This window comes from Odontesthes bonariensis, chromosome 22 (assembly GCF_027942865.1).
Source record: "Odontesthes bonariensis isolate fOdoBon6 chromosome 22, fOdoBon6.hap1, whole genome shotgun sequence".
NCBI classification, from domain to species: Eukaryota; Metazoa; Chordata; class Actinopteri; order Atheriniformes; family Atherinopsidae; genus Odontesthes; species Odontesthes bonariensis.
The window spans coordinates 31,225,688-31,243,325 of NC_134527.1; the positions used below are offsets into that span (position 1 = coordinate 31,225,688).

At 40.8% G+C, this 17,638-nt stretch overlaps 1 protein-coding gene across 1 annotated transcript in view; it reads left to right on the forward strand.

Moving 5' to 3' along the window:
- Window positions 1-17,638, forward strand: part of crb2a (crumbs cell polarity complex component 2a) — a 66,223-nt gene that overhangs the window by 31,477 nt on the left and 17,108 nt on the right. Inside the window, exons 7-8 of the mRNA XM_075456065.1 lie at window positions 2,511-3,461; window positions 8,548-9,119. Of these exons, the coding sequence (XP_075312180.1) occupies window positions 2,511-3,461; window positions 8,548-9,119 (1,523 nt within the window). The remainder of the gene's footprint in view (window positions 1-2,510; window positions 3,462-8,547; window positions 9,120-17,638) is intronic.

Below are 17,638 nucleotides of genomic sequence, written 5' to 3' on the forward strand. Positions count from 1 at the left end.
AATTTTGTAGTGGGTATCTTCTGGAAATTACAGTTAATTGGCAGAACTGTGTACAATAGATAGAATAGTCAGAGATTGATGAGACTTTTTCAGTGAGTGTGATTGTCTGTGAAAGAGGTGTTTGTAAATTCTGGAAGAAAAGTAATACATCATCAGCATATAGACTTATCTTGTGTTCTACTTTTTTGGATTAGATGCCTTTAATGTTCTTATTTTGCCCGATAGCTGCTGCTAAAGGTTCAACAAATATAGCAAAAAGTGAGGGGGAAAGTGGGCAAACCTGTCTGGTACTTCTCTGCAGACTGAACCTTGGAGCAGTTTGATCATTTGTCCTGACACAAGTCTTGGGAGAATGAAAGATGATCCAAATCCAAATTTGTGCAGAGTTGCAAGTAAAAAAATTCCCGTTAACCTGCATTTAGAGAGATGACTGTGGTTTCCAAATTGTTTATTGTTTATTTAGCAAGGGTTTTACTGATTATTTTTTTAAGTCTATGTTTTGTAAGAATATTAGGTTATTAGCTGGATGTGAGTGCGGGGAGTTCACAGAGTTCATGTTTGGAGGTAATATATTATTCTTGCAAAGACCAAAATCATTCATATATTGTTTAACAATATTTGTGGACGTCCAATTCCTAAGACTGTGTGTGCTGCCTGTCCATTCCAGAGTGCAATACTAGGTTAAAGTCCTGCAATAACTGTGTTATCCAGGTGATCAGAGAGTGAAGTGAAAAAGGAGTGAAAAAAAAGAGGAGTCATCAACATTTGGACCATATATATCAGCATTGCAAAACTTCATATCTTGAATAGATAAATTAACTATTTTAAATCTACTTTCAGGGTGTATAATTGTGCTGTTTTCAGTAAAATGTACTTTCCTGTTAATTACAAAGGCTGTGCCTCTTTGTCTGGAGTCTGAGTACACATGGGGAAACTGTGCTGGAGTGACTACATCTATAGCTGCCTGTGATAAATGAGTCTCTTGTAATGAGACAATGTCTGCCTGTAGTTCTGTTAATTGAGTGAACAATTCTAATCCTTTCTTCCTGGAACCAGCTCCATGCACATTCCATCGTGTGCTCATGCTCAGATTAGTGGAGTGAGTGTTGGATGCATGTTTCTATGTGTGTGCGTGTGTCTGTGTGTAATGTAGGTGTGTACTGGTGCACGTAGATGCACTGTCTGTATTGTAGGTGTTTTGTGTTTGGAAGTGTGTGCAATGCAAGTTTTTACAGATGCTTGTATGTTTGTATTAATATCATGAAAGGAAGTAAAGATCCAACTGGTTAGGGTGAAGTGAAAGAAAAGAAAAGAAAAAGGGCAGAAAGGAACAACAGAAAACCAAACATATAAACCCATAAAAACATAGTCACCATTGTGCACCACTTGTGCTCACGAGACAGGCAGTGATGTTAATGTTCTTACCTCGGGAACTAGTCATTGGCCACAATCGGTGTCCAGCTGTACAGCTGGATACGCACTCCTGTAAAAGACTTGTGGAGAAGGAAATTCATTTTTTCTGCATACATTGAAAGCAGATAGGAAATGATTATTGTATGGTCACTAAAAACATATGTATGTCCTTGATAGTAGGAACAAAAAGGAAAAATAGAAATGATGAGAGACCTCAGCCATATCCAATTGTTCACTCCCCTGTTTAATGTAAACATGAAAATAAAAGTGACAGTTGTATCTATTAATGTGACATCACAAGTTAAAATGTTTAGGCCTCCCATGGTATGACCAGACACAATGATAATTTGTTTAAAGCAAACACTAAAATAAATTGCTTGAACTTCATAAATCAATGTTTAAACTCCATGTAATAAGTTTGCTTTTGATAAATGTCCAACTTTGGTGAAAAAGTTATGTGGAAAAAAAATTAGGGCTGCCATGTGTTTTTTAAAATAGTTTTTCCTTATTTATTATTATTTGAGTGGCACGAGTGGCCTTTATTTATCAGATGGTATACAGGACAGAGAGAGTCAGGCAAGATATTTAGCAAAGGGTCCCAGGATGGAACTCAAACCTGAGCCGGCTGCCTCTGTCCATGGAGCGTCTGTTCAACCAGCTGAGCTATACACTGCCCTGGCTACAAAGTTATTTTCATATAAATAAAATATGGATTACCCTTGCATAGGGTGCTTTGAATTAGACTTGATTATGTGTGAAAATCTGGCATATGGTTCAAAAGTAACAGTACATGTATGAACACACTTCCAGCTTTGACATAAAGTACTTCTCCACTTACCGTCATGTAAACTGTTATGGTGGTTTTCATGTAATGCTGCGCGCACAAATATATATATGTATATGTGTATACGTATATATATATATGATCAAACTGACAGACACAAATGTTACTAAGCTAATTATTTTTGTACTTGACAGAGGTAAAAAATAATTACACTTTTGTTATTATTATGCAAACCCCACTGTTCCAGTACATCTCTACGTATATAACGTGTCAGCTTCTGCCGTCTCTAACAGTAAGTGTCATTTCTCTCCAGGTAAGCTGTGTGAATTCAACATTAATGAATGTGAGAGCCAGCCCTGCCAGAATGGTGGCTGGTGTGAGGACAGGAGAGCGTCCTACACCTGTCACTGCCCTGAAGCTGAGCCGGGTGAACTTCCTTGGGGAGGTGATCACTGTGATGTTAAACTCTATGGGTGTCTTGATCACAAATGTCAGAACGGAGCAACCTGCCTTCCGTGGCTGGAGAAGGGAGAACATGGTCACTCATGCTTATGTCCCAATGGCTTCTATGATGAGCAGTGCTCCACAAGAACAACATTTTCCTTGTCTATTCCTGGATTTATTCCCATTGAGGTTGTTCTAGAAGAGCAAACTGTTGATGTTGAACACCATGTTCACCGAGGTTTTGGGGTACAGCTGCGCTTCCGGACAACTGTACCCAATATGTTGCTCTTTTACAGAGGGGATATGGATAACCACCTCCTCCTGGAAATTTTAAATGGTGGTCTTCATGCAAAAGCCTTTTCTGAGGACTCTGAACTGGATGTAACATTTCCTGGCTCGATTAGTGATGGAGACTGGAGGGATGTTAATGTATTTCTGGGTAATGAAGGTCTAGTCTTGATTCTGAAAGGCCCAGACTGTGACGGAGATGGCTGCACAGTTACAGATGGTGATCCAGATGAACCACCTTTTAAGCCCTCTGAGGCTTTTACCAACATCTATGTAGGTGGAGCACCAGAAGAGCTTTTGGAGCACTCTTTAAGTGGTGCAGGATTCATTGGATGTATGGAAGACCTGATTATTGACTTTAAACCTATTCTACCCCAAACACTTCCAGAAGACCATGGCTTTGAACTAGGATGTAGTAAGACTGAATGGTGTAAGCCGGACCCTTGCAATGGGCATGGACGTTGTGTAGACCTGTGGACTAGCTACCAGTGTGACTGCTACCGCCCCTACCACAGTGAAAGCTGTTCTGAAGGTAAGCATTTTTACATGATTGTGTTTGGTCAAACTCATCTAAAGTCTCTGATTTAGTCCTAAAAGGAATTCTCTGAAACTTCTCTGAAACCTCATCCAGCATTTTTATCCTATATTTTTTCATTTTTATTAACCAGCAGTGAAATATTGCGTAGTTGCAAAAGTTTTGCAATTATGGCAGAAAAAGAAAGTAGCAAGTCAAACATGTATTGCCCAACAAAAGGTGTGTAGCTTTTCGCATTAAGTGCCAAGTACAGAAAATAAAAGAAATACAGTCAAATGTATCTTCAATTCAATTCAATTTTCATTTATTTAGCACCAAATGACAAATGTCATCTCAAAGCACTTCAAAGATACAATCCAACTCAAGCCAATAAGCAATCAATTAATTGTAATACAATCAGAATACAATCAAATCCAATTAATTCAATTCCAAATCAGTCCAATTCATACATAAAAAGGTAATTTTTCAAAAAGTAGCCCAGATGAGGAAAGCAACCGATTGTAACGAAGCTTCTTTTTGATCCAATCCCCATCCTGAGCGTGTAGGAGGCAGTGATGGACAATGTACTCAACTCCAGGACTTGAGTCAAAGTATTGACACTCATGGTCAAATCTTACTCAACTACAAGTAAAAGTTGCTCAGTCAAAATTTTACTCAAGTTAAAGTACTGAAGTACTTACTTTTAAAAATACTCAAGTATTCAAAAGGACAAAGTACATTTTCTAATATCAGTACATTGCTGTATTATTTTCTGAGTGCTTTTACAGAACCATGTAGCCTAACTCTCTGAAACCACCTGATGATGTACTGACATGTAGAACCACTCTGCTACAAAAAGTCTTCAGCATAAAAATGCAATAAAAAATAATGAGGACAGCTATTTTCATAAAAAAAAAGATTTAAAACATCCCCACCCAAAAAATAGGAGAGCCTTTTTTTTTTCTCCCCACACGATGGAGTAAAAGTTTACTGTTGAGTCCATTACCGCCATCAAACAATCTTCAGTTCACAAAACACTCTCTTAGTCTCGGCAGAAAACAGCCTTGCAGCCAAATCCAGACTCCAGATCATTTTACACCACTCTGGTGTGGCCAATTGCATTTTAGTAAAGAAAAACAGCAACAATGGATTACAAAGCCTAAAAGGAATGAGTAATGACAAGCTTCCTAGAAATGTAGTGGAGTCAAAAGTACAAAATTTATCTTTGAAATTTAGTGGTGTGAAAGTCATAAGTTTCCCATAAAACAAATACACAAGTAAAGTACTGATACTCAAAAAATTTACTTAAGTACAGTACTCAAGTAAATGTACTCCGTTACTGTCCACCACTGGTAGGAGGCAACCATGGAAAAAAAAAACCTCACTTTTAACAGGAAGAAACCTCCATCAGAACCAGAGCCAGGAAGGGCGGCCATCTACCTGAACCAGCTGGGGGCTGACAGGACAGGAAAGAGGGGACAAAAAACACCATGACACCAATTCAATTAAATTCAATTCATTTTTATTTATATAGCGCCAAATACAACAAATGTCATCTCAAGGCACTTAGATAATAAATTCCAATTCAAGCCAATTGGAATTCAATTAATTGTAATCATAATTATTCATAAAATAATCCAATTTGTTCATATAGAGCCAATTCAAAAACAATTTCCTAGCTAAGGAAACCAACAGATTGCACTGAAACTTTGTGCCTGAAACCAGGCCAGGGATACCTGCTGAGAGAGAGAAACACAAGTTAATGACAACAATGATGTTCTATGTACATGGAGAAAACAGAGGACAGAGTGAGGAAAGGTGCATCATTGGAGCTCCCCTAGCAATCTAGGCCTATAGCAGCATAACTGTGGGATGTTTCAAGGTCACCTGAGCCACCCATGGCATGGCATGGGCTGTCTCTGATGATTGATGATTGAGGTGTGATTATGGCAGACACTATTAATCTGTTTTTGTACTTTTTTTCTTAGATGACCAGTACACTGTACAATATAATGTAATTTAGCAAAAGAAAAAGCGAGTACGTGAGGCACTTTCTCTTAAGCACTGGATTTACCCATCTCAGCCAACAGGTTAAAGTTCAAGTCCAATTCACGTGCACAACCTCGTCCACAGAGGGGGAGGGGTTTGGGAGGCGATTCGGAGCTTGTTAGAGGTTGGGGAGGGACCTGAAAGTTGTATCAGTTCGAATTTTCCGACTTTAGACTCACAATTTTGAAAACCTGCCGACTGCAGCTTTAAATCCTGGAAGTGTCAACATTAGTGGATGTGGAAGGAAGCGGCTTGCACTTGTGGCTATTGTAATTTTCAGGCCGTTAAAGTGTTACCCATTTTTGTGTTGGTGTATTGTTAAGAGTGCAGCAGTGTAATTCATGCAAAAAAGAAGTGATATATTATTAAACAAGTGGAATAGCAAAGAGGTCAAGCAGATGGGAGGTCAGTTAGGGCTTACAGCAGAGAAGCATATACATTGAATTCTCAGAAATAATTTTTACCAACAGTCTTTCAAGTCACAGGCAAACAAGTTCAGGTTTCACAAAAATTATTGGCTCTATATTTGGCTCTATATTTGTAGTGTTTTCAGGCAACACTGAACCTTACATCGTCCTCCTTTTCTAGAGTGTGCATGTTTGTTTTTATATCATTATGATGATCAAAATGATGATGTTTCAGGCTCACCTGAGCCATGCCTAACTATAAGCTTTATCAAAAAGGAAAGTTTTAAGCCTGGTCTTAAAGTTAAAGAGGGTGTCTGCTTCCCGGACATTTACTGGCAGCTTATTCCACAAGAGAGGGGCCTGATAACTGAAGGCTGGGGAAATATCTATAACTATATAATATCTATAACTATGAGATCTTTAAGATATGATGGAGCTCGGTCATTAAGAGCTTTATATGTGAGGAGAAGAATCTTAAATTCTATTCTGAATTTAACAGGGAGCCAATGAAGAGAAGCTAAAACTGGAGAGATATGATCTCTGCTGTTAGTTCTCATCAGAACTCTGGCTGCAGCATTTTGGATCAGCTGGAGGCTTTTCAGAGAATATGTGGGACAGCCCAATAATAAAGAATTACAGTAGTCCAATCCTGAAGTAAAAGATGCATGGAGCAGTTTTTCTGCATCACTCTGAGACAAGATGTTCCTGATTTTAATAATATTACGAAGGTGAAAGAAGGCAGGCCTAGAAACCTGTTTTATTTGCGAGTCAAATGATAAATTCTGGTCAAAAATAACTCCAAGGTTCCTCACTGTAGAACTAGAAGCCAAGGAAATATCATCTAGAATAATTATATAGCCAGACAATTTCTCCCTGAAGCGCTCAGGTCCAAAGATAACGACTTCAGTTTTGTCTGAATTTAGAAGCAGACAGTTCTGAGTCATCCAGGTCTTTATGTCTTTAAGACATGCTTGTAGTGGGACCAACCTATTGGGTTCATCTGGTTTTATAGATAAGTACAGCTGAGTATCATCAGCATAGCAATGGAAATTTATGCCATGCTGTCTAATAATGTTACCTAATGGAAGCATGTATAAAGTGAAAAGAATCGCTCCAAGCACAGAACCCTGAGGAACTCCATGACTTACTCTGGTGTGTGAGGAAGATTCTTCATTTACAAGAACAAACTGAAATCTATCAGATAAATATGACTTAAACCAGCCTAATGCAGTTCCTTTAATCCCAATAACATGTTCAAGTCTGTGTAATAAGATACTGTGATCGACCGTATCAAATGCAGCACTGAGATCCAACAGGACAAGCACAGACACAAGTCCGCTATCAGAGGCTAAGAGGAGATCATTGGGAACTTTCAGCAGTGCAGTTTCTGTGCTATGATGCACTCTGAATCCTGACTGAAACTCTTCAAACAGATTATTTCTGTGGAAATGATCACAAAGCTGAGCTGCAACTATTTTTTTCAAGAACTTTAGACATAAAAGGAAGATTGGATATAGGTCGATAATGAGCTAACACTTCTGAATCAAGAGTAGGTTTTTTAAGTAAAGGTTTAATTACAGCAACCTTAAAAATCTGAGGTACATATCCTGTCAACAAAGACAGATTGATCAAATCCAATATGGAAGTGTCAATTAAGGGAAAACCTCCTTGAACAGTCTGGTTGGGATTGGGTCTAAAACACAAGTTGATGGTTTAGAAGAGACTATTGCTGTTGTTAGTTCAGAGAGATCAACTGGGCAGAAGCCGTCTAAATACAAATCAGGTTCTAAAGTAAAGATACTTCTAAAGCTGCTTTACATGATGATACATCAGTGATAATAGTGGAAATGTTCTCTTTGATAGAAACAATTTTATTGATAAAGAAGCTCATGAAATCATCACTGCTGAGAGTTAAAGGAATACCTGGCTCAGCAGAGCTCGGACTCTTAGTCAGACTGGCTACAGCGCTTAAGAGAAACCTGGGATTATTCTTATTCTCTTCTATCAATGATGAATAATAAGCAGTTCTATCTTTCCAGACTAATTGAGACTCTTCTAAATTAGAGGAACACCACTGTCTCTCCAGCTTTCTTGCAGTCTGCTTTAAAGCACGCAGCTGTGAATTATACCAAGGAGCCAACCTCTTCTGACTGATTACCTTCCTTTTCAGAGGGGCAACATTGTCCAGTGCTGTACGCATTGAAACTATAGTGCTGTCAACAAGAGAGTCAAGTGCTGCTGGAGTAAAGTTTAGGTAGTCGTCTTCTGTCATGTTTGCACATGGCAGTGAAGAAAAGGATGATGGAATTAACTCTTTAAATCTGGTTACAGCATCCTCTGATAGACACCTTCTATACGTAAATTTCTTCTCAGAAACTGTATAGTCAAGTAATGTAAACTCAAAGGTTATCAAAAAATGGTCAGATGAGACAGGGTTATGAGGGAACACTGTTAAAACCTGTTAACTGTTTAGTTTCAATGCCATAAGTCATTAACATATCATAACATTCTCTTCATGATAGGACCCGAAAATAAATGGAAGACAATTTCTTCTCACACACACACTATGTGCACTATCTAAAAATTATTAAACTGCCATAGCCTTGTTTTTATTTGATAACTCTAATCTTTTGATTGTTCCTTGACAGAATTCCTATCCGTGACCTACAGCCATGAGGACACAATGAGTTTCAGTGCCTTTGATGTAAGCAGGAGCCACGGGAGCAACTTCAGTGTGTCTTTCTTCCTGAAATCATTAAAACCAGATGGGCTGCTTTTCCAGCTAAGGAAGCCGTCAGTTGAAAGTGAGGGAGAGGTCTACTTCTCAGTCTACCTGGGAATGGGAAGAGTTTTTGTCAGCTCTCTGCCTAACAGCAGTCCATTGACAGCTCCAATATTTATAACCACTGGTGAGCAGCATTTTTTATTTGTGGAAGTCAAACACAGACAGGTGATTTTTTATCATGCAGACCTTCTCTACAGAATAGGGGAGATTCCTGAGGTGACTGTTAACAGTGGAGATCAGGTCTATGTTGGAGGACTTCCGAGCGACTGGGACTCTGATAAATGGGGGGGGCATTTCAAAGGCTGTCTCCAAGATCTTCGTTTAGACTCAGTACATTTGGATCTGGATGGCTTGGAAACCTCAAATGAAGAAGTCTATTCACCAAGTGATGCTGAAAATGTGATGAAGGGCTGCATCAGTGATGATACATGCAAGGTAAGAAATGCTTCCCTTGTCTGCTTTGTCTTTCAGTACTGTATGAGCTCAAAATAAAAGCTTCAAGTAATATTTATTCACATTTCCCTTACATGAGACTGGTAACACAACATTACCATATTTCCTAAAAATAAAAGAGGCCTTTATTTACTCCAACTTTATCTTTGGGTGCTCGGCCTTTTTGACAGGTAAGCTTTTACTTCTACTTCTCTTTGTATGACTTTTCATATTTTTCTACAGTTCCCAATCTGTTTCCTCTGGCAGTACATGCTGGTGGTGCATGCCGGTTGACATAGTGTCAACAGTATTTGTGTGTTCATATTCAAGTCACTCGCCCGTCCATTCAGGAAACGTGGGAACTGCAACAACGTATTTGACACCTCTTATACGCCGTATTAATGTGATTTCTAGTAAACATAACATGTGCCACTGACAAAGCTTGGTTATTTAAGGAATTTTGGGTGAGACAACACAAACTGCAGTGTAAGAGTGACAGAATATGCTTAATTGAGCAGTAGTCTGAGCCATGCTTCAGAAATGAACATTTCCCTCGCCCAAAAAGTGTTACGTATATTAGCTCACTTCAAACTGATGTTCTCCCAGTCATCCTGCCACTGTTAAACAGGGGGGGCCCTCAGTATGCGTTCTTGTCTCGATACTTGTACGCTTGTGTACTTGTGAAAGTACTGTTCCAGTTTAAAGTACACATTGAGTCACTCCAAATATCTGGATATGCAGCCTAATTACTCTGCGCATATGAAGGAAGCTTGCTGGCTGTGTTGACAACCAACCGCCTGATCAGTGCGAACCTACCCCGGCGACTTCTTGGTGGCACAAGCCTTCTCTTGGTGAGTGGTTCTATCATTGTTATGCATTTGTAGTGGATAAACATGAAGTATAAAAGGTTTTAAAAGAGATTTTGCAACTCCCACGTTTCCTGAAGGCAATATGACAGAAGGTGCCCCTTCAACTCAGTGTCACTCATGATTCCACATCCTGGTAAGCTGAAGCCCCACCCCTCACGCTAGATCTAGGCCAAAAAAAAAAAAAATGTTTGAAACTGAAAAAAAAGGATCTGAAGGTAAAAAATAAATCTTGAGTTAAAAAAAGGTTTGGAACTGAAAACAAAATATCTGAATCTGAATAGATTCAATCTGAAACTCTTTTTCAGATTTAATCTGAACTCTTTTTTAAATTTTTTTTTAAATGAATTACAATTCAAAAGACTTTTTTTTTTTTAGATTGGATAGGTTGGAAATCTAGGGCTACATTCACACTGCAGGTCTGAGATCCGATTTTTTTTGCGTGGTTTTTCATATTATATTTTACATGCAACCGCCATCAGACTTTAGAATGAACAGTCTACGGCTCTAAAGTGGCCCACATGGGTCAGACATGATGTCACATGAAGCACGCTGCGTTTACGGAAGTAAATATGGATGCTACACATGTCAGCGTGTGTGTATCAGTTCTGAAGTTGCGTCCGGCCTCCTCCGGCGCAGGATTGTAACGTCTGTCTCACTTCAATGATGTAAAAGTCAAATGAAATGTGACATGAACATTCAAACTGAACGCTTTGGAGACATTAGATATGTATCTGGTTTAGGACCACATCGTCACAGCTACTTCAGCCAAAGGTAAGAGGACTCTGAGGCAGAACACAACAAAGGAGCGACTTTTGAATAAAAGTTTATTTGAACTGTTCTGAATGTTTTTTTTCTGGGAATCCAGATTTTCGGTCCAAGGCTTGCTTAACTTGGCCACCCTTCCTGGTTCTGGTTCTGCCAGAGGTTTCTTCCTGTTCAAAGGGAGTCGGTTCTCTCCACAGTCGCCTCAGGCACGCTCAGGACGGGAGATTGGACCGAAGACAAGTTTGGTCTGTTTGCAATCTGTTGGTTTCCTTTATATTTTAAATTGTTTTTTAATTGGCTCTTTATTTATGAATTGGAGTCATTTTTAATTTAATGAATTGAATTTGATTAGATTATGTTTACAATGAATTGGACTCTAAATGGCTTGAGTCCTTGAGATGACATTTGTTGGGATTTGGCGCTATATAAATAAACTGGATTGAATTTGATGAGGAGGGAAAAGAGGCAGGTTAGTTCCAGGTGAATGTGACGTTTGTCCACAGAAGAATCTGAACAGGTAATGAATTCAGTCTTACTGTAGTCAGGTGATAAAAAGGTTTTAAAGGGGGGTCGCTGATTGTTCCAGGCGGGTGGAGGAGCTGTAGGAGGGTGAGCAGGCAGGTATGAAGTCAAGGTTAGTTTTCTACACAGCGAAGGAACACTTAAATTGCAAAATAAGGAGAATGATTGAAAAATATTTTGCAAGCCACTGCATTTTTTTTAATTGGACTGAGATCTAGACTGTTGGTTGGCCATGTCCTTGAGTCGAAATGTTTTTCTTGAACAAAAGTTTGAAAGATCCTTGCTCTGAGGCAAAATGCAAAAATGAACTCAGTATCACCAAACCTTCATTCGATTGATGGAACCACAAAAGTGTCAGAAATTTCAACGTACATCTATGCATTTAGGCCCTATGATGGACTGTTTACCTGTCCAGGGTTTACCCGTCCTCTCACTTTTTTTTTTTCCTTGTCCTGTCCAGCATTATGGCAGCAGAATTGTAATCTGAATACCGTTTGTGCCAAACACATTTGCCATATAGACTGGCACGCAGGGAGGGTTTTAGCTTGGAGTCAGTTCTGTTTTTCATCTTCTCTACGCTCAGCTTGTCCTTGTGTTGACAGTTTTGAAACCTTCTCGGACCCCAGATTTGTCCAAAGTTCCAAAGATTCATCATGACCTAGTTGTGGTTTTCAGTAAAGAAAAAGCTTTATCTTTACCATCCTTATGACTGCGCTATTGATTTGTTGCCCAGAGCCACCTACCATCTCGCAGGCTCAGTAACCTCACCTGTTACTGCAGCAGGCTGCCATGGAAAATAATTTCACTGATTCCTTGGTGGCAGGCATTATTCATCTGTCATTTTCTCCGCAGGCGGCAGGTTGCTTCTTTGTTGATAAGAAGGATGGTACCCTGCGCCCCTGCCTCGACTTGGGCTAGAATAACATCACTGTAAAGAACAAATACCCCCTTCCACTGCTCAGTTCAGCCTTCGAAATCTTGGATGTGCTCAGGTGTTCTCTAAGCTAGATCTTCGAAATGCCTACCATCTACTCCGTATTTGTGATGGATAAGCGTAGAAGACTCCCTTCAACACTCCCTAGGTCACTTGAGTACCATGTCGTGCTTTTTGGTTTAACCAATATATTTGCCGGTTTCCAAGCCTTTGTCATCAATGTTTTGAGGGATTTTTTAAATCATTTTGTTTTTGTGTCCTTGAAAAACATATTGATTTTTTTTTTCTTGCAATCAGTCAGAACACTACACTCAAGTTTGCTGTGTCCTCCAGCACCTTCTCAAAAATAAGCTTTTTCTTAAAGCGGAGAAATATGAGTTTCCATGTGGAGACCGTTAGTTTCCTTGGTTACATCATCCAACTGGGGCAAATCAAAGCTGACCCTTCTAATTCCCTCCCAGGAGCACAATCAGGCAAGACTTTTGGTTTAGCACCACCTCAACCCAAAAGTATGCTTACTGACATCGCTCTCAGCTACCACCTTGCTGCATTGGTCAGTTTTTTTCCCCTGAACATTCCTTTAAAAACTGAATCCAAGGTGCTCTCTACCCATTACACTGGTCCGTTTGAAATTGACAAGATTATATATCCATCTACTGTCCATCTTGGATTACCTGGAATAATGATAATTCATTCCATGTTTCCAGATAAAACCTGTCTCAGCCTCCGATCCGAACCCTCTTTTCAGACCCCCACCACCCGCCTGACTTGTGGATCATGGTCCTGCCTTCACTGTTAGCTGTCTTCTGGATGTCCGCTGCCATGGACAGGGACTACAATTTTTAGTGGACCTGAAGAGAGGTCATGGGTCCCTTCTGCTTTTGCTCTGGACTCCATTAGGGGGTTTACCACTCCCATTTGGAGATGTCTGGGTGCGTGGGGGCTCCCGTACCTTCCATAGGCATGGCTTCCCTGGGTGGTTCGATGACTCATCTGACTTACCTGTAACTGCCTCAGTTGCCTCCTGCATATAAGCCTGTCTCTGCTCTCTCATCTGTTCCAGTTCGTCGGCTTTCATGCAGTATTTTACAGCCAACCGAGTTGTTTCTCCATTTTCAGGACTTGTTTGCACCCTTTTGGATTTTTGGATCTCTCTCAGTCAAGATACCTCTGTTCTGGATAAAGCAGCCCAGTGCTTCAGCATTTGTATGAGGAGTTTATTCAAGTCATCGGTCAGTATTGAGTCACTCACCTGGCCTCTAGCCAGTCTGCACCGCCACCCTCAACTCTCCTGGAAGGCTGTTAATCCAAGCTCACAAGGACACCCGTTCCAGTGAGCAGAAATCTATCTTTCACTATTTTTGGACCGAATTACATACTTACCTGGATACTCATCTGTTCCCTTCTCGTTCCATTTCCCAACAGTCATCACCTCAGCGTGTGAGAGCCAGAGCCACCACATTTATTGTCATTTTGTAAATAAACCCTTTTTACAGCTTCTGGAGTTTGTCTCTGTTCAAGGGTCCTGTCATCTCTCACAATCCGTAACAGCCTCAGTCCATTGTAAATGAGCTTCGACCTCTTTTGGGATCATCTTTGTTCACATATGGTTTCTTCTTTACATGACAAAGCTTTCACCTATATTTGTGGATGGCATGGCAGATGCTTCTTACTTCTGAGGGATTCTGCCTGTTCTAGTTTACTCTTTTTATGCCCAGCTATATATATACTGACCTACAGCCCTTCAACCTAATTTTTGCAACATGTTCCTCTAGGTGTTTCTTTTAAGGCAAGGAAAGGCATCTTTATATATATAAAGTTATATAAATAGCTCATTTCATACCACAGGCAACTCAATGGGCCTCATGCAAGAACATTTTCGTATTTTTATTCTAAATTTCTCTCACTTTTTTCGTAAGAAGGTCTCGTACGAACACGCCACGTCAGATTCAACAAACGCTCTTAACTTTGGAAAAAGTGTGTAAACGACCTGCGTAAATGATGAATCCCACCTGTGCGTATCTAAGTTCACGTGCACGAGGATAGTAGATTTGCATACTCCACGCCCAAAATTATACCATATAAGGCTGTGCTTCCTGTCTCCTGTGCCAGGAAGTGTTGAGTGTTGAGTCATGAGAATGACATCAAGGCGCAAAAAGAACAACTTTAGGGGCTCTGAGACTGAAGTTCTGCTTCCAGAGATCCAAAAAGGAAAATCTGTCACTTTTAGCAGAGTCAGCAGTGGAATTACAGGACCTGCTAAAGCCAAGAAATGGGAAGCAATTAGGAGTGCTGTTAATTCTGTGTCACCTGTAGTTCGTAATGTCACCGAAATAAAAAAGAAATGGTTTGATATGAAAATGGCTTAAAAACAAACGTCTCGCCATGGCCAGGCGCTCGATGACTGCAACTAAAGCCGTGCAATCAGTTGTTGCCTCATCATGATGGCACTTTGATGGGGTGGTCCATGAGGGGGGTCTTCTGGCACCACACCTTCTGGTCTGCCTGGGCTGATTCAGGTGGAGACCCTCGTTCATGGCGCAATATTGCCATGAACGAGGTATGGAGACACACCCACCTGGCCTTCAGCTCAGTGCGCTCCACAACAGCACGGGGGCTTTGATGCGTATATGTGTCTCGTGCTCCAATTATTATTGGCAGTCCAGCCACGGCATGAAAGTCTCTCTTAATTTGTACTTGTTGGACAGGGGTGTATGGGAATCTGATGTTCAAATTCAATTCAATTCAATTCAAATTCAATTCAAAAATACTTTATTTATCCCAGAGGGAAATTAAATGTTGATGTAGCTCAATTAAATCAAGGAGTTATTATAGATGCGGATGGCTGTGGGCAGGAAAGATTTCCTGTAGCGGTCCGTTTTGCATCCAAACTGAAGAAGCCTTTGACTGAAGAGACTCTGTTTTCCGATAACAGTCTCATGGAGAGGATGTTCAGGGTTGTCCATAATTCTCTTGATTTTATGCAAAATCCTTCTTTGCATTATTGTCTCCAGAGGTTCCACAGTCGTCCCCAGAACAGAACCAGCCTTCCTTATCAGGTTGTTGAGTCTTTTTAGGTCCCTGGTTCTGATGCTGCTGCCCCAACAGATGACGCAAGAGGAAATGACGCTCTCAACAACAGACTTGTAGAAGATCTGCAACATCTTGCTGCAAACCTTGAAGGACCTTAGCTTCCTCAAGAAGTACAGTCTGCTCTGTCCTTTCTTGTAGATGGCTTCACTGTTGTGTCTCCAGTCCAGTCTGTTGTCCACATGAACACCAAGGTATTTATATTCCTCAACCACCTCCACTTCTTCTCCCATGATGGAAACAGGGTTTGCTCTGACCCTGTTTCTCCTGAAATCTACAATCATCTCCTTTGTTTTGTTAACATTCAAGATGAGATGATTGTTCCCACACCATGCCACAAAGCGGTCCACCAGCTCTCTGTACTCAGCTTCTTGTCCATCTCTGATACACCCGACAACTGCAGAGTCATCTGAATATTTCTGTAGATGACAGGATGTACCATGGGTGATAACCTGATGAGAGCTTTGATGACCAAGGGGAGCGCACGACTCACAGAGGCCTGGGACACCCTCGATCTGTCTCCAATCTCCCTCTGAAAGGTTCCAGTGGCCAAAAATCCAAGGGTGGTGAGGACCTGGACGTGTGGTGGAATTGGGTTTGATCGGCGTGTTTTTCTCTGGAGTTGTGGCTCTAGCAAGCTGCATATCTGCAGCAGCACAGTCCTTGGCAATCTAAATCGTGATGTCAACCATTCGTCTGTCTCCACATGGGGTCCGTTTCACAAAGCAGGTTCAACCAACTCTGAGTCTATTCCTGATCTCTGAGTTGATCTACTCTGAGATAGAAAACTCTGAGTTTTCGGTTCCAGAAACGCTGATTTGAGTGAGGTTAATCAGCTCTGAGTAGGTTCACCTTGAGTTTTGCGTGTGCACCACAACTTTAAAAAGCCAGCATCAATGGAGCCTCGATTCGATGAGTCACCATGGCAACGGGGAAGAGGAGGGGCTACGTTTTTCACCAACCTCGAATTGGAAATCTTAATGCGCTCATACGGCGAGTTTCAATACGTTTTTAGAAATAAGTGCAACACCGTTGCAGCAGCAAAAGTGTAAGTTTAAATGTAGTCCTTTGCAATCCCAATAATATTACAGGGAAACTGCTTGAATGGTAGCCCATTCATTTATTTCATTTAGGTGCAATCCCGCGGGGGAGAAGCGCACTTGGCACCAGTTTAAGATGAAATATAAAAACATTGTTCAAACAGGTGAGACCTCGGCATGGAGGTACCTCATTCTGATCATGTTTTACACTGTAAAGTAAATATTAAGTGGCTATTTGACTGTGCAGTTATTTTATTCCCAACATAATGCTGTTTTCACACACATAAACTATGTCTTCTCATCTATATATCCATCCATCCATTATCTATACCGCTGAATCCGTCAGTCGGGTCGCGGGGGGGCTGGAGCCTATCCCAGCGGTCAATGGGCAAGAGGCGGGGTACACCCTGGACAGGCCGCCAGTCCATCACAGGGCCACACAGAGACAAACGAGACAAACAACTATGCACACTCACAGTCACTCCGAAGGACAATTTAGAGTCATCATCTATATAATGTTCTGTTAAATAATTAAGCCTATTTAAACTAACACAGACTTCTATTGAGCCAACAGAAAGAAGGCAGATGCCCGTAAAACGGGTGGTGCCCAGCACCGCCACCTCTAACGGGAGGGCAGTGGCTGAGAGAATCCCCGGAGGGAATCCACCCCCAAGACACGAGTGCCTTTATAAAATATAATAGGCCTATGTCTTTTTTAAGCCTATTCATACAAATATTTATTTGTCTTTTTTTTCTTTTGTCCCAACACATTCTGATGGTGCCGCTCAAAAAGATAATTATCTGTAAATGCAAAAATCTGTGCGCGGTCTGATAACCATCTCCGACGAATATTTAATTCTCTGCGCAATAATGCTGCACCTTCATCCACGGGATCGTTGTCAAAAGGACATGTTCGTGAAAAAAGTCATCTCCTACTGTGCCTGATGGACTTCTAGAAGTAGAAGAACTCGCTCTGCTGATGAATGAATGAGGAAATCAAATGGCGTGTGTGGCTGAAAGAGGGCGGAGACAGAAAGAAACTCGAGGTTTCTTGAATAAAACCTGGTCCCGACCAGGTTAGGTTCAGAGAGTCTGTTACTCCGGTAACTGACCGAGAGGTTAAGTTACCTCTCTTTGTGAAACAGGCTAGAGTTACCCCTCTTTCTCGGGGTTGAGTTACCTCCCTTTGTGAAACGGAAAACTCAGGGTTTCCCTCATTTCAGGGTTAACCTACTCAGAGTTTTCACTAAACCTGCTACGTGAAACGGACCTATGGTCTCTTCCAAGAGCCTGACGCACTAA